General features: G+C 32.4%; 2 protein-coding genes across 2 annotated transcripts in view; both read right to left on the minus strand.

Annotated features, from left to right (window-relative positions):
* Nucleotides 1–17,276, minus strand: part of LOC133185631 (uncharacterized) — an 81,755-nt gene that overhangs the window by 47,633 nt on the left and 16,846 nt on the right. The gene's annotated exons all lie outside the window — the stretch shown is intronic.
* LOC133185633 (putative nuclease HARBI1) lies at nucleotides 7,460–11,253 on the minus strand. Its single transcript, XM_061320944.1, has 5 exons — nucleotides 10,983–11,253; nucleotides 10,524–10,790; nucleotides 8,350–8,420; nucleotides 7,826–8,044; nucleotides 7,460–7,680 (listed from the first exon to the last, which is right to left on the minus strand). Exons 1-5 carry the CDS (start codon nucleotides 11,251–11,253, stop codon nucleotides 7,489–7,491), a joined length of 1,020 nt encoding a protein of 339 aa, XP_061176928.1. The 3' UTR covers nucleotides 7,460–7,488.

Raw genomic sequence — 17,276 nt, forward strand, 5'->3', positions numbered from 1 at the left:
TTCAGTGATTAACATAATTTTCTTATAGTTTTTCACTCAAATATAATACAAGTATCTATATCTGACCACCGACATGTGGCATGTGACTTAATTCTGCCATTACGCATGCGTCAGAATTTAATTCGAATTAGCTTCGCTTAGCGTTCACACGGAGCTAATGCAAAGTAATTTAATGCGCAGTAAACTAATTCGAATTAAACTAATTCGCATTAAATTCTACGTGTGAACGCGGTTCAAATTTAATTCGCAGTAACTTACGTTTAATTCGAATTAAACTCTCCGTGTGAACAGGGCATAATAATCTAGGGATGCACACCACTAGATTATTAATTTAGTGTCTGACTTTGCCTTACTGAAAGATAACATTTGTTTTAGGTGATCTCTGCAATCTCTGATTATCTATGTTTTTATATTTATTAAACTTATTCATTTTCTGTAATCCTTTTGTATTGTACATGTTCCTCTGGCCAGTTTGTATAAAATATATATTTGTTATATATGTACCCCATGTACCAATATTTTGGTTTTGGGTAAATATTTTAAACTTGAACTTGAGATCTCAAGAAGTCGAGGAAGACCAATTAGTAGAGGTGTTGGACGCTGTCTCCACCAACTACGAAGAACTTTATGGAAAGTTTTCCCCCGTTTTTCCCCTGTCTAACAAACAGATAACAACAGGGGTATTGTATAACACTATATACAGATAACAACAGGGGTATTGTACAACACTATATTAGAGAAGAATATGTCTATTTTGTATTTTATATTTAAAAACATTTAACATAGTGGTGCGATTCCACTCGACACAATGGATTTTACAATCTATAGCTTTGTTCTTTCTGAGATAAAGATTTGAAGAAAATGACTATTTCACCATGGGCAAATAGCACAAAAACTATTCCACGGTAGGGGCTGAATATCTCGTACATCACTTTAAAATTATACCTCTAAAAATTCATTAAAATTATTCAAAATTTATTGTTTTTGCAAAAATCGATACAAAAACTCACAAAAGGTAAAGGGGTTATCTCGCTTGATATGTAATTACGATCGTGCTTGCGATATATATGTAACAACAGCTTGGGGTTTCAGAGATGCTGTAAACTGTTCACAACTTTGTGACACTCTACAGTCCTACTATGAATTATGTGACCAAACAATAAAAAAGATATTATCGTTCAGTATGTATCTACAAAGCGAATTCTTCCCTAAAAGAACTGTCTGTAAAATATTTACTCTTCTTAAGTATATTTTCTTCATTTGATCGGTACATGAAAATAATGCTTATTTGACCAGGTATATAGCTGTTTCATTCATCAATCAAAATTGAAGACGTTAAGTTGCGTTGGAATAAATCTTAACTTCTATCTTGCGTATTACGAGTATAATTTTTATCAAAATTCAATCCCTGTCAAGATATTTGGCATGGTCCCCTGTCCAGTCCCAAGAATTGCCCCCCCCCCTTCCCAATCTGAAAAAATGGATCTACATGTATTCCAGGCCCGTAGAATGCGGGGGCACTTTATTTTGCTATAGTAATTTTTTTTGGATGCTGCCCCCCCCCCCCATCTTTTGTTGTTGTAAGGTCGAGCTCTGGCAAATTAAAGGATCTGGACAGTAAATTAGGTTGTTTTTTAATTATTATTATTTTTGCTTGTCAGATAATTTCAGGAAGTTGCCCCCCCCCCCCCACTTTTGGTCAGTTTAGTTTTTTTTAAAATGCTAGTCTGATTTTTTGAGGAAGTCCCCCTTTTGAAACCGTTGCTACGGGCCTGTATTCTCCATTATTCATTAAGAAACATTCATATGGTTTTTTCTTTTACTTCCAATAATACCTTTAAATATTGTTTCTCTAACACATTAAACGGAAGAAGTCCTGATAAGGGTTTCTAATTGAGTACTACAAATAGAAACGCATTCGTTTATGTATTTTAAATGCGTAATTATATGGACATCTTTTGATGATTGACAGTTAATAATTTCATTTTATTGTCCAATGATTTATACAAACCATACTTTTAAACACTGTGCATTTCCTGAGCAAAGAATAAGTTTTCTTTGTAAACGACTGAATTGGGACGAGCGTTATTTGAGACCTGCATCAGATATGAGTTTATGGAATATTAGTGACATGAGTCATATACTGTCTTTGCATGGATCTTCTATGGACCTAAATGACTCACTCAATTCAATTATTGGCGATTTTTGCAATGTAAGTTAATACTAATCAAGTTGCTTCCGATAAAGTTCTGTTAACATTCCTGTTTCGCTCTGTCAGAGTTGTGGTTTTTCTTTGATTTGAATTTTAAGCAAAGAAATGAAAGTATTTAATTTCATTCCCTGTATGATAAGATGCGAGCATATATGAACTATAGAATGCACGTGACAAAATTCAAAAATCAAAGTACCAGTACATTTATGAAATTAGAATAACAAACACTAAACAACTCTGTCCCTGTGGGTTTTAACCGTCTTTTAAGTTTTAATTACATGGCAAAATGAGTTTTATAAAATTCCCAAAATTCGGCAGTATGCCTTCTTGATATACAGTATATAATGTATTTCATAATGCCCATGTACATTATATATTTTCAGCTCCAGTTGGTAGGACGGTTGTATTCAATTCTGCTCTCCAAAATACCTTGTGAAGAAAGGTTACTGGCTTTATGATCATGAAATTTTTCACCAGGTTACTTGTTTTCTTAAATTATTTTTTCAACGACTAAAATAATTAATTTGAAAATCTTTCATGTATTTGTTTTGACATAGAATGCATCGCTTTTGGAACCCAAAGTACAAAAGCATATATTATCATCTAATTGAATTTACAGTAAAGCAGCTCACAGCTCTACATGTAAGTTGTTTTTGAGAACCTTTTTCCATTAATTTCTTTTTTTGGCTCTTGGAAAAAATAAAAATGAGAAAAGATGAACATACACACACATATGGACAGCTACAGACGGAAAAACGACAAATTTCGATTACAAATGTTATACTTGGGCTCCGGTGAGCTAAACATAATAAAATCTACTTTATTAAATTGGTTCGTTCGATACCGTCCAGGCGCGGATCCAGGATTTGTTTTCGGAGGGGGGGGGGGTGTCCATCCTCAAAAAGAAGTCAAAAAAATTCCAATCCAAAAATTTCTTGACAAGTAAAAAGGAAAGAAAAAAGAGAAAATAACCTAAATTTTCTTCCCAAACTTATTACACCCAGAAAACTTCTTGATAAGCAAATACACAAAAAAAAAAAAAAAAACAAAAAAAACAAAAAAAAAAACAACAACAAAACCAGCAAAAATCCATTTCCCAAACGTGAAAAAACCTATTTCCTGGTGGTGATGGTGGGGTCAACGTTTTCTAGGGGGTCCAAAGTCATTTTTTATTTGCAACAGTATATTATATACTCTTAATACCTCTGCAAATTCCGGGTAGTGGGGGGGGGGGACCCCCCTCTAGATCCGAGCATGCCGTCATTTTCACATATCAGTTTTCGATTCATTTAATTCGAATGCCTGAATGCGTTACTTTCTGTAGTTTGCACCAACTCACTTTATAAAATATTTTACTTATTAAATATAAAGAAAATGAATTACACATTATCTTGTGTGTGTGGATTTATTATAGATCTTGAAATACAGAGTGATCAGAAGAGTTTCCATCCAGCAAAAGACGTTCTGCTATTAACACCACTGTATACTTCTCCGGAACTCACACCTGAGGTTTTCACGAATACATCATCACCTTTATTGACATGAGCGACCACAATTCCAGTTGTTGGGATAGCCGTAGAGCTACTACTGTGTAGATGTAAAATACCCCACTCATTTGAGTTGATCATCAGTTGGACGGAGTGAACATTTCCATCGCGATTAAGAAATGTCCACGTAAAGACATATACCCCTGCTTCTGGAGCGATAAACACCCCTGTTGAGGGATGATAGCCACTGCCAATATTGGTTCTAACATTATCAAAGATAAAGACATGATGTGGTGCCGCGACACTCGGTGGAATGCTATTAGACATGTAGGCATAAAAAGCAACTCCACTGTCAGCTAAAGGAACGGGCTGAGTAAAAAATCTTTCTGTTAGAAAACAATATTATTATACGCAATGTCATATCAAACAAAAAAAAAAATCTGTGAAAATTACTTCAAAATTTGAACAAATTCATATATAAACTTTTTTTACCTTTCCTAGAATTCATCGGTTTTGGCAGATCTTCTAATATTTCGTACACACCAATAGATGCATCTATGTATGCTGGTATTTCTTGTGACTGTTCTCCATTTCTCCGACTTGTTTATCGTCCGAAAAATCTGGTTTTGGACTGTCGTGTTGAAGTTTGATAATGATTTTCTCTTGCTCTGCGACTTTATTTTCAAGAATAAGGAGGCGTTTACCTTGTTCTTGTAGTTGGCGTTGGAATTCTCTCTGCATCTTCTTAGTTTGCAATAAGTATTTCTGATGTATTGACATAGCAAAAGTCTGTATATCTTCTTTTGAAATAAATTTTTCATTTAATGATTCTTCCATCATTGAAAATCTGTCTTTTAATGGATCTGTATGCCAAAAATCATATCCCCTTTCATAAAAATCTAGTCCAGTACAAAGCACAATAGAAAGAAGAAAAAAAACTGCTTCCATTTTGATTTGGAGTATTCCTTAATTTCTTATCTTTTATCCAAGTCAATGTAACGCTTGTCCTTGCACAACTGCTAAGGAATAATAAGTAGGCCATTTTACAACAAGTTAGAAGATTCCACTGAAAGGGGAACATGCAAGGAACCAAAATCTTAACCTGAGAGAAAGTGCAATTTTTAACTAAACTAATTTTTAAAATAAATGACAAGTACATTGCTGAAGGTTGTATTTCCGAGTTTCCATGTACGTAAAATGTTTTTGAAAATGAAATATGAAGTATAATCGCAAAGTTTAAAAGACAGCACGAGTTGTGGTCTGTCCTATAACTGATAGTCTGCCGATAAAAACTATTCCCTATTTTCTAAATAAATTAAATATACATATCTTGGGAAAAGAAGTATTTAGTGTAAAGAATCGGAAATTATTATAACGTCTGAGTTAATTAAATGTTAAAATGTGGGCAATTTTTTTTTCAAAACTTCCCATGTAAATATTTCTTAATTGGACCCCTCATTCTAGTTGAACAAGGTCACAATTTCTATATGATATAGGGAGATAACGAACAGTAATCAAGTCCATTGAAACAATATAAGTCTGGAGCAGAGTAAAAAAACATCAGAGGTGGGACCAGATGCCATAGAGGAGTAAGCATCCCCTGTCGACATATATGAAGAAATTTTTTTTTTTAATAATATGTTCGGTCAATCTATTCCTTATCACTTTTGGCTAAATATTGTATTTAATTATCAATGGTAAATGAAAAATAAATATAAATGTGTACTAATTATAAAAAGTAATTATAATTTTAAAAAAATATATAAATAAATAATCTGATGAATTTATGCTGCAAGTACTGCTGAAGCCACACACTACCCATGTGTATAAAAATGACTAATAATGAATATTTGTTTTCTATAGTATTATCCTCCATGGCAGCATCTCCCACTCAGACTGTAACTAAGGATCAACATGATATGGACATATGGCAAGATGCTTGTGAGGACCTTCCTGTGCCCTCCCAATCCCCTATCTCAGCAAGTCAAGCCTTCATTGTCATGGAGACGCCCTAGCTATATTGTGATATTTGGAGTGGAAAGTTTACCTGTTACCGTCCGTCAGTCTGTTACAAAAATTTTAACTTTGGCCACAACTTTTGCTCCAGAAGAGATGTCCTTTCACTTTTTTTCATATGTGCATTATTTGTGTTATTGATATTTGATAAATTTTAGTAAAATGTGATATAAAAATAGAAACATACATTCTCCCAGAATTGAAAATTCACATGTAAATATCCTACACTTTAAGTTCTCTTTAGAGAAAATGTATTACATGTATTCATTTTTATAAAAAGTCAACAAAATGATGGAAATGGATATCAGATTATAATGACTGTCAAAATGTGGAAATTGAACCATTCTTTTCAGATATTTTGGCAGTTTAAACAAAAAAAATCAATACCAAAAATTTTAAAGATTCAGTAGTTGATGCCACAATATTTGACCTTTGATCTGTTAACATAACCTTAACCTTTATTGTACATAAAGAAGGAAGACTCCTTATATATATGTCCAAATATCAGACGTGATCTTCCATTGAACTGTCAAAATCCTGGAATTTGCCAGTACTCGACCATAGAGCAGCAAATGATGGGGGGTGGGGGGGACCAGCATCTCAAGAAAATTTTAGTATACTAAAATTCACTATAATTTACTATAGCAAAATACTATACTCTGATAAAAGTGAGGGGGCCAGCCCAACACTTTCTATGGGCCTGCATTTATATTGCATAAACACATATTTAAAATGTAGGGTCCCAAGTGACCAATATATAGAATGTCTCTAACATTTTTAAACAAAATACATGTATGCTCTCAAAGATCATAGATTATTGACAATATAGTGATATCATTCTTTTTTTTCTTGTGTAATTGATAAAAAATGAGGTAAAAAGGATTTCATGGGTGTTTTGTACTACATATAAGTACCTTAATTCAAAATTTTAAAAATCTTTTTTGTAAATCAAGAGTGGGAGACCATGATTCTCTAAATTTGCTTGTTTGTATTGTTCCTTACAGTTACCAGTAACTGTTTATTGTTATGGAATGTGCTTAAAACTTTGTTTCACTGTATGAATTCAGTGCAAATTTTAATTGTTTCAGAACATGCTAGCTATATTGTGATATTTGGAGTGGAAAGTTTACCTGTTACCTGTTTGTTGCATTCAGCATAATATTATATTAATAAATTAAGGTATCCATTTTATCTTTATACCTTTGTTGACCTGTGTATACAATTGTTAAACTGGTACAATTATCACTGGTTAAATAAAATGTTACATATAAAGTTTTCTATCATTCTTATTTAAGGTACATGTATTAATCTATATTAAAAAATAAATTTAATTAACTCTATGCATATCAGACATATACTACTTGTTTCAATACTCTCTCTCTCTCTCTCTCTCTCTCTCTCTCTCTCTATATATATATATATATATATGAATATTTACATTTAAACTATTGGTATATAGTGTTTGAGTATTTGTGCATTAATTGATGACCTTAAAATTGACCTGTTATTGAAGAGTTATCTCCTCTTGATTTTAATCATAATATAGTAAGTGAAGTATACAAAAACACTGGTCAATGAAATCAGACACTCTTAATAACTAAATGAATCAATCTCTTTCCATGGAATTGTTTTGGTAATTTATTCCTTTTCTACTATTGATGCTTCATTATAAATATTTTTTAGCATATTTCATGGCCTAAGGGATAATTATAATAATATGAAATTTAAATCCTATTATGGGTACAATTCTTTAAATGTTAAAAAAAACAGTTATTAGCTGAAGTAATGCTGCTTCACATAGTCCCGCACTCCTCTTCCATCTTGAGGGCCTTGAAAGGCAGGCATCTGGGGCTGGTCCTCTTCAACTTCATCCTCATCCTCAGGCTCTCCAAGGTTGATGGCGATGTTGTGGAGGACAGCACATGCTATGATGATTCTGCATGCCCTGTCAGGTTTCATTCGGATCTACACAGATCAAAATGCATTTGAAGTGTAAATTTACATGTATACAAAAAAAAAAAAAATGGGCATGAAATATAATTTCTTTCACTATAAATTGCACTATTAAATGTTGGTGAAAAATATACTAGAATGTTTAATATTAAGATACCTCTGAGTGGAGAACATGAAACCTCCGCTTAAGTCGCCCAAAGGTGCGCTCAATTTCACTTCTCGTTCTTGCATGGGCTTGATTGTACTTCTCCTCAGGTTCATTCTGGGGATTGGCATAAGGAGTTAGAAGAAATGGTCGGCAAGCATATCCACTGTCTCCTAACAAAACTCCATTTTCAAATAGACCATTCTCCTCCTCCTCCAAATATGTTCTGATCTGATAATTAAATAAATATTATCAGACTTTTCTTATGCTAGATTGCAATATTCCAAATCAACCTCCAAAATCTAATAGTCATTAGACTCTCAATATTAATGCATATGATGAGAGAATGAAAGAGAGATAAAAATCATGAAAGAGATATAATGTGCCTCTAATATGAGAGATTATGGAAGTTAGAGAGAGAGAGAGAGAGAGAGAGAGAGAGAGAGTGAGGACATGTGTTGCATGGTGAAGAACATTCTTAAAATATCATAAATATATAACCAGGGACCTATAGGTCCCTGATATTACTTCAATACCTGTGATGTTCTGAAGATGTGGGAATCATGTACAGACCCAGGCCAAGATGCATTGATGTTTGTAAGCTTTCCTGCAATAAATGTTATAATATTCAGTTTAATGTCAACAACTAGAAAGTGATTATATGCATAAATTGTAACTGAATTGATTTAAAACACACTTTGTGTGAGGAAGGGGGGGGGGGGGGTGACAGGTGGTGCATGATTTAATAGCAATATAAATATGGAGGACAGGCTTTATTCTTTAAAATTTCTGTTTTTCATTTAAATACAATATATTATTATTAATAATGGAACATTCTACTAGTCAAGAGAAACATAATAATTATTATTGATCATGCATGTTTCAGGATTTTTTTTTTCAAAGCTTGCACTAGTATAGGGATTGGAGCTGATTAATGTGCAAAATAATTCAGTTTCTCAATTTTCCTATAGGGTGAATTCACCATGCATCGGACACCCTTGCACTTCAACAAGTTCTAGCGATATCGCTACCGACCGAATATTATCAAAATGGAACTTAACATGTAGTATGTGGTTAAATTATAAATTTTTGACACATTCGTGCCCTATTTATTGAGAAAATATCATTAAAAACCGATTTTTTCGAAATAAGTCAGAATTCACCATGGATCGGACAATATTCACCATGCATCGGACATACGATATTTATACCAGAAAAATATCATACCTTGATATCGGTGCTTTAAAATTACTGATATCGAAACATTTTTATCTTTTATTAAAAAATTAAACTTCTAATTAAATTTGAATGACCATTTGGATCTACATATATGAAGAGATTTTAGTTGCATCACATCGCCTTAGAAAGGCTTTACAATGCTAGTAATATGGCAACTCGCGCCTTTGTCTCGTGGGTTAAAATAATCTAGTTTAAAGAAGTAAATTGAGTCCACTTCTTGTCGTCATATATCGATAATTTGTATTTTCACTGAAAATTTAGAGTTTCTATTTTCTATTTCCGTAAAAAACAGCTGCCATTTGGGTTTTACATGAAAATGGAAGTGATTACCCATGCATCGGAAAGTGTCCGATGCATGGTTAATTTGTGTCCGATGTACGGTGAAATAAACATACTAGTAAAAGACAACTCTAAAAATTATTTTACAAACATTGAAGTAAAATTTTTGAAAAATTTCTGTAAAATTATCAATCATTGATAAATTTTACCTAGGTCCGACTCGTTCCGTTGAAGTCTATTTAAAAGAGCGACAACTCTAAAAATTGCAAAATCGTAAAATTCTGGTTACTCCCCTTTGATGATGCAAAATATGACGTAATTTCAAGGCCATTCTTGTGGTATTTTTATCACAACATGAAAATAAAAATCGACATCATTAAAAAGTTTAATTTTTCATCTTTAAGACAGAAACAAGTAAAAACACGGGGAGACTCAGTTTCAATGAAAGTTTATTGCTTGAAGTTGTCCGAAGCAAGGTATGTGTCCGATGCATGGTTAACTCACCCTAAATCAAAGGTCAATTTTATATATTTTACCAAGATATATTGCAGTGGTAATAAATAATCAGATACCTATTATACCGGTAATAGGACCCCATTTTAATTACCTAAAAATTCCATGTGAAAGTACTTGCATGTCCCAAATTCTATGTTGTAAATTCAGAAACCAAATAATTAAAAAAAATTCAATGAACAAATATATCAAGACTAGATTGTATATAAAGAAAGGCATATAGGACTTTAATTATTTTTTAAATTATTTTCAGGGACCTATATACTAACGTTAGTATATAGATCCCTGTTATTTTTAATATTTAAATTCTGATATGAATCTCTTTTTCAATTTTTATTTAAAAAAATGAAATTGAATTTATTTTCTTGTACATGTAGGGTCCAGTCCCAATACAATGATGTCTTCTTGATTGTAGTGAAATAAATAATCAAAGGTTGGATCCGCCACATTATTTTTCGAAGGGGAGGTTAATCTAGATTACATGCATATATCACTTTAAAAAATCATTTAAAACATTGAATGTACAACTAATACGATAATAATGAAAGAGGGATTGTAGAAGGAGGATTGAAAAACCTCTGAATTCATTGTATCTAGAAATTATAAATTTTATGACATTAAAAAAAAAACATCGAACGAAAATGACACAAGGGGCCTTTGAAAGGTCAGTGATAGATACCTTCGTGGTCACATACAGCTTGGACATTGATGCTGTGAAATCCTTTCCTATTCACGAAGGAATTTTCGTCGTGTGAAGGGGCCTGGATCCGTACATGAGTCCCATCGATGCACCCGATTACATTGGGGAAACCTGCCATCCGGTAGAAGCCCGTTTTGATAGTAGACTTTGCTGTTGCGTCGGGCCATTTTATAAATGTGTCAGCTCTAGCAACCAGTGCTTCTGTGACTCTTTTAACGGTGCGAGAGAGTGTACTTTTGTCAAACCCTGTTCATATTTGAGTAATCTGTATATATTTTTTTCATTATGGATAGACTATTTAATCCGCGTTTTACGTTTAATACATGCGATATATACCCATGAAATTTTCCATGCACTGTGTCATTATTATTTTTAACTTTAATTAAACTTCATTTTTAACATTTACATAGTGTATGTACTGTATTCTATTAATTGTACCTAGGGTGTCCCCGACAACCTGCAAAAAACTACCACTTGCAAGGTAGCGCAAGGTTATCATTACTTGATTTTGGACGCTAAGTGCGCTGTTCCTTTTAGTGGCTCTTTCTAAATCATTTCTGATGACATCCCCAATAAAATTTATGCCATGTTGACCAAATCGGTACCTTCTTCTTAATTCTTCATCAGACCAACCGTCTATATTTGTGTGTAGTCTAAAAACACGCTGTTTTCTGGGTCCAGGCGGATGAATAAGAAAATTAGCGGCCATATTTAATCACGGTGTTAACTTCTTAATCTACCTACCGTAGGTGGATTAAATTTAACACAGATTTAACACCTTGTTAACACAAACACATCTTTGAACAACACTTAATCATGTGGTTAAATTTAACACACTTGATAACACAGAAATAACACTGTGTTAAATTTAACCACCTTTTGAACAACCGGGCCCTGTACGCTTAATATAAACACATACATTGCATAAACCTCCTTATCCAGCTGGTAATGTTGTAATTCTTCAAGAGGGAATATATCTGAGATATACTTTGCAATAAGACCTCCTATACTATCACTCACCATAAAAATGATTTACCTAAGTTCTTCTTAAATCTTATTTATAATACTACGCAAACTTTTCAATAAGTAGAGTAAATTGTGATGAAAGTAATCGTGCAAGGAGTTGAATCTTTGTTTTTCAATTCTGCTTCAAGGATGACGTTTGCTCAGGATTTTTATTGACAGAAATGGCCGGATTGCTCAAAAGTACAATGGTTTAAATAGAAAGTTGTTTTAAAGTACAATAGTAACCATTTAAATAATGAATATTGATATAAAAATTTTATATTTTAGTTTTTAAAGAAATCAGGCTACAGCAAAATGAATGTTAATTCACAGTAACACAGAGGGAATTGGAACTATATTTCCCCCCATTTTTTCATAGTCTTTTAAATAGATATTATCCTACAACTTTTTTAGTTTTTATGCATTAAATGATTGGTTTATAATGTACAATAGGTGGGTTTTTCCCTATCAATGGGTATTTTTGCCATCTCTGTTAACGTCGTCCTTAATAGTCGGTACATGTGTTAAATACACATGTACATCCTCAAATGAAAAGATAATTTTTATTTCTGAAGTCTAATGTCAGATGTTATGTCAATTTGTCATATACATGTAAATATATGGACTTGTCAGACATTTATATGGACTTGTCAGTTAAGTATGAAAACCTGCTAGAATGTTTTGTTGACATTTTAGATGAGTAAATTGAATTGTCGACTTGTCAGACCTTAATTATGTTGACTTGTCAGAAAATATTGTAAGTTGAATGGCACCGATCCCGACTGGGCGTGGACACGTTTTTCAAGTTGAATTTCTTAATACTTGAATACATGTACGAGAGTTACAAGACAGCAAAAAGTTCTGACAAGTCGGCGTAATTATTTGACAAGTCGGCATATCCATCTGACAAGTGATGGCAGAGATATGCCACCATAGCAATCAACCCTAGACACAGAATTCAGTCACGAATGTTAAGTTCGGCTCGTGCCTCAATGTCAGCTAAGAGAACAGATAGAAATACGTCCTCGGAGTGACTCGGTTGACTGCATGAACTTATGTACTTATTTTCACCTTTTTTCACTTTCCCATTTATCTTTAATTTTCTGTGCAAGTTGGCATTTTTCAATGATCAAATATCTGTTGTAATACACAACACATTACATAAACAACTGACGCTTTCTTGTCAGAATTCATCAGATTTACGAAGACGATGTATGACAGAACTCTCACAAGAAATTCTTGCTTCATTCCACAAACCGTGAAAAGTGCCAAGAAGTGTAGACATGCTGGTCTGGAATCGTAATAACGTGCTGTATATAACGAGATTTCAATAGTGTGCTGACCGCTTTTTCCTGTAATAATCTTTCACACAGAAATTGAGATGTTTGTCTGCTAGACTAATTGTCACATATTTATGTAATCGAGAAGACAACATCATACAAAGTGGTAGACATGCTAGTGTATTTGTCCACTTTGGAGCTTTTCATACTTTTAACAATATACATGTATGTATTCATATTTCAAAATATGCATGGTAAATATTCAGAGAATTTACAGCAATATGTCTTGAAGATGTTCTACATGTGTGATTTTAATTGTTAGTACACATCCAATTTATCTTTAATGTAAAGAATTAATGCAAACTACATTTATTTAAAAAATTATTGATTTACAACACTTTTCCTTGCAAAAAAAAACAAAAAAAACAAAACAAAACAAACAAACAAAAAACAAACAAACAATCAAACAAAAAAAACACCCTCTGGTTTTTAACTTTTTTCATGCATACCATACTAAGTATATAAACTTGACCTCGCAATTTAATAAATATAACCTATCATTGCACCCTATTTTGGCTGACGAGTTTCATACCAATTGTTAGGCCTATGTTTTTGTACTAAATTTGAGTACTGAATATTCCGTCTACTTGATCAATACATAGGACTCACGGCGACCGGTCGACAGGGAATGCTTACTCCTCTTGGGCACCTGATCTCACCTTTGGAATTTCCGGGGGTCTGTGTTTTATGCCTTGTTCATAAAGTACGAGGGTTGTTCGGAAAGTTCGTGGACTACCTTCATAACTTTTTTACTTAACGTCATATTACATCCAAATTTCGAAGAAATATTTCAACAGTAAATTCAAATGATTTGTATTAAAAATGTTTGAAATATCGTGGTTTATTTCAAACTTATTTAGACATTAACAATGCGAAAATTGGATCACGGAGCAAGTCAAAATTTTGTAATTTACAATCAAGACACTAAATAATGTCTGAAGTCATATCTTCTGTAAAATGACACAAAAACGGAAAAATTCTATACGTTCAAATTAAAAATTGTTTCATAGTTTCTGATTCAAAATTTTGACTTAATATTTTGCTTCATTGAAAAGAAATCATTTTCAGAAGATAGGTAGTACTCAATGAAAAAGGCTAAAAAGATGACGCCGTAGAACGTCACGGAGCAGCAGTTGACCATACAATCTTGTGTTGTACTCTCGAAAACTCCAGAAAAAAACTATGAAAATGCCTGAGGAAGTAGAAAATATGTCAAAAGCGAGCCTTATGGCGTGTAAAACGTTGCTTTATTCGATAATCTTGTGATGTATATTCAAAATCTTGTGACGTATGTTCAAAATCTTGTGATGTATATTCAATATCTTGTGATGTATATTCAAAATCTTGTGATGTAAGTGCAATATACATCACAAGATATTGCACATACATCACAAGATTATAGAACATACATCACAAGATTTTGAATATACATCACAAGATATTGAATACACATCACAAGATTATAGAACATACATCACAAGATTTTGAATATACATCACAAGATTTTGCACATACATCACAAGATTTTGCACATACATCACAAGATTATCGAATAAAGCAACGTTTTACACGCCATACGAGCCTTGCATGTGTGTGTACATGGTACAAGCGGTATTTGAATGTTAGCTACTCTGCTTGGACGATGGTGATCTGTGAGAAAACGGATTATCTGTAAAAATCTTATCAAAAACATTGAAAAGTTAGTAACGTCATACTAAGAGTTTTTAGCGCTTCATAGATGCTGATCTTGTAAAAGCACACTTATGCAGTAAAAAAAATATAACATTGACAAACAAAATGATGCTACTGGAACGATTGTTAGCAAAATAGATTTCAAGTGATAAAGAAATGTTTTTAATGAGTGCACTGGTATTGGGCAATACTATTTGAAATGTATAGGTATAGTATTTTTGAGAACCTCATGTCGGAATGTTTTTGACGTTGCAGTGTTGTTGAGTTTGCTCCGTGGTTACAAAACGTGTTGATTTTAATATTAATTAACATGAATTCTATTAATTCACATGGAATGAAACTTCACACTTAAGCAAAATAAATATTTTTACATAATTATGATAATGTGTTCATTTCAAATTTCTTGAAGATAGTATAACGAAGATTGGCATAGTCCACGAACTTTCCGAGCAACCCTCGTATTGTTTGTAGAATTTTTGTGATCGACCACTGTTCGTTATTTTAACCTTTTTCATGTAGATAACTCCGTAAGTACTATGCATTTTCAAATTATTTTTTTTACAGTGATGCAAGACTGCATTAGTTGATATATATTATATCTGATTTGATTTTTCAATGCCATTTTAAAATCTAAAAAAAAAAAAAAAAACTTTGGTGTAAGTCTTCTAAATCTACATGAATGAATATATATCTGTGTTTATTTACTATTTCTTTTCATTAAGCAGAAAACAATATCATGTGGTAAAAAATATTTTTAAAAGCATACGAAACATTTTTGAAACATGCTTGGATTTATTATGCTAGAATAACCGATCAATAGGTGCAAACTGTCTGCTTTTTTATGGATCAATTTAGGAATTCTTGGCATCAAACAAGGTTAGATCTTATGATGATGTTTTCTATTTTTTCTTGTCAGCTTGCAATATATCTGTTAAATCAAATAAGGCCTTTAGTCACCCTCCCGATGGACTTAGCACACACACACACACACACACACATATCATTTAAAATAAATACTAGTATTCTCGCAAAAGTTATTACAATAACAATTAATGGGTTGATTCAGTTTAATTAGAATAAAGTCTTATAAAACCTTTGCAAGTATATTATAAAAATCTACTACTCGTTCAGAACATGCACCTGAAATATGATTCATCTAGTTCAGATGCCGAGGAATAAACTAACTTTTCAATGATGACCAACTTCACATATGACTTTAGTAGTTGAATTTCATGCCTCTGTGCATAAATGAAATATCTTGAAGTATTACTGGACAGCTTTCAAAATATTTTATGCTTGGGCACTAATGGTTAATCAATGCAGGTTTTAATGAAAGTCATGATTATATATGACAATGAATTGAATTTTGATTTAAATATTTAAACATTTTCAGCTGGAAAATGTACAAAGTAGAACTACACCTTTGGGGCTGTCTTTATTGTATTGAGCATACAGTGTTCATTTCATTTTGTGTTCTAAATTACGTTTACTAACTTCAGTCATTTTAATGATCACAGACGAATTTCCATAGAAATGACAATTAAAATATGTACATTGTAGTTTCGTCCATATTACCCCAATTAATGCTTACCGTACTTAAAGACGTGTAATATTTTCATGTACAAGACGAACATTTTTTGAGAGAGTTTTTGGAGTTGATCATAACAATAAATCAACAAACTGATACTTTTTCAATTCATCTATCGCTTGATTATGATGAGAAATAATACTTCGCAAAGATTTTTTTGAGTGACAGACCTTGAAATGACAAAGGTGAAGATATCGAACAGTGATCGATCTCATAAAATCTACAAACAATACTGTAACAAATCTGTGAACAGGGCTGATAAGCATGGACCCCTGGAAATTCCAGAGGTGGGATCAGGTGCCTAGGATGCCTAAGCATCCCCTGTTGACCGGTCACAACCGCCGTGAGCCCTATGTATTGATCAGGTAGAGAAATAATCCGTAGTCAAATTTAGTTTAAAATGCAAAGGCCTATCAAGTGGTATAAAACATGTCAGTCAAAATAGGACCCAATGATATATATATATATATATATATATATATATATATATATATATATATATATATATATATATATATATATATATATATATATATATATATATATATATATATATATATATTTGCAAACAAGGTCATTATGACACCATAGAATTTACGAAATGCTGTCATTAAAGGAGGTTGTTGAAATCCCTATAACATCAACTTATCTGTCAATAGCCTGCCTTGGTTTAAAAATTGATTGTACTCAGAGCATGATTTTGAGTATCGAATAAGTTAAAAGACATCAATACCATATACAGGTGATTGTGGAATTTTACGACATAAATAAGGAAAATTGACGATGGAAAAGCTGAAGTCATCTCTGCCATACAGATTAGTTGTTATTTGGCCTTTATCGTCTATAGTTAGTAAAACATCCAAATATAAAAACAAACTGTTACCTAATTATTATATTCTCTTTCTGGACCACCCTTTTTCAGTGCAACTACTTCCGCTTATTTATGAGCAATACGAATTTACAATAATTTATTCAAAGGACACTATTTTTTGATTTTATTCGCTGATATTCTTTTTTACTCATTTACAATATCAACTAATAAACACAATGCTGCCAGATAGACATTTAAGTTAATATTTCACTGGAAATTTTGTTCATACTTCCCTT

Source organism: Saccostrea echinata, unplaced genomic scaffold, assembly GCF_033153115.1.
Source record: "Saccostrea echinata isolate AGI-Se365-2 ecotype Australia unplaced genomic scaffold, CSIRO_AGI_Sech_v1 ptg000012l, whole genome shotgun sequence".
NCBI lineage: Eukaryota > Metazoa > Mollusca > Bivalvia > Ostreida > Ostreidae > Saccostrea > Saccostrea echinata.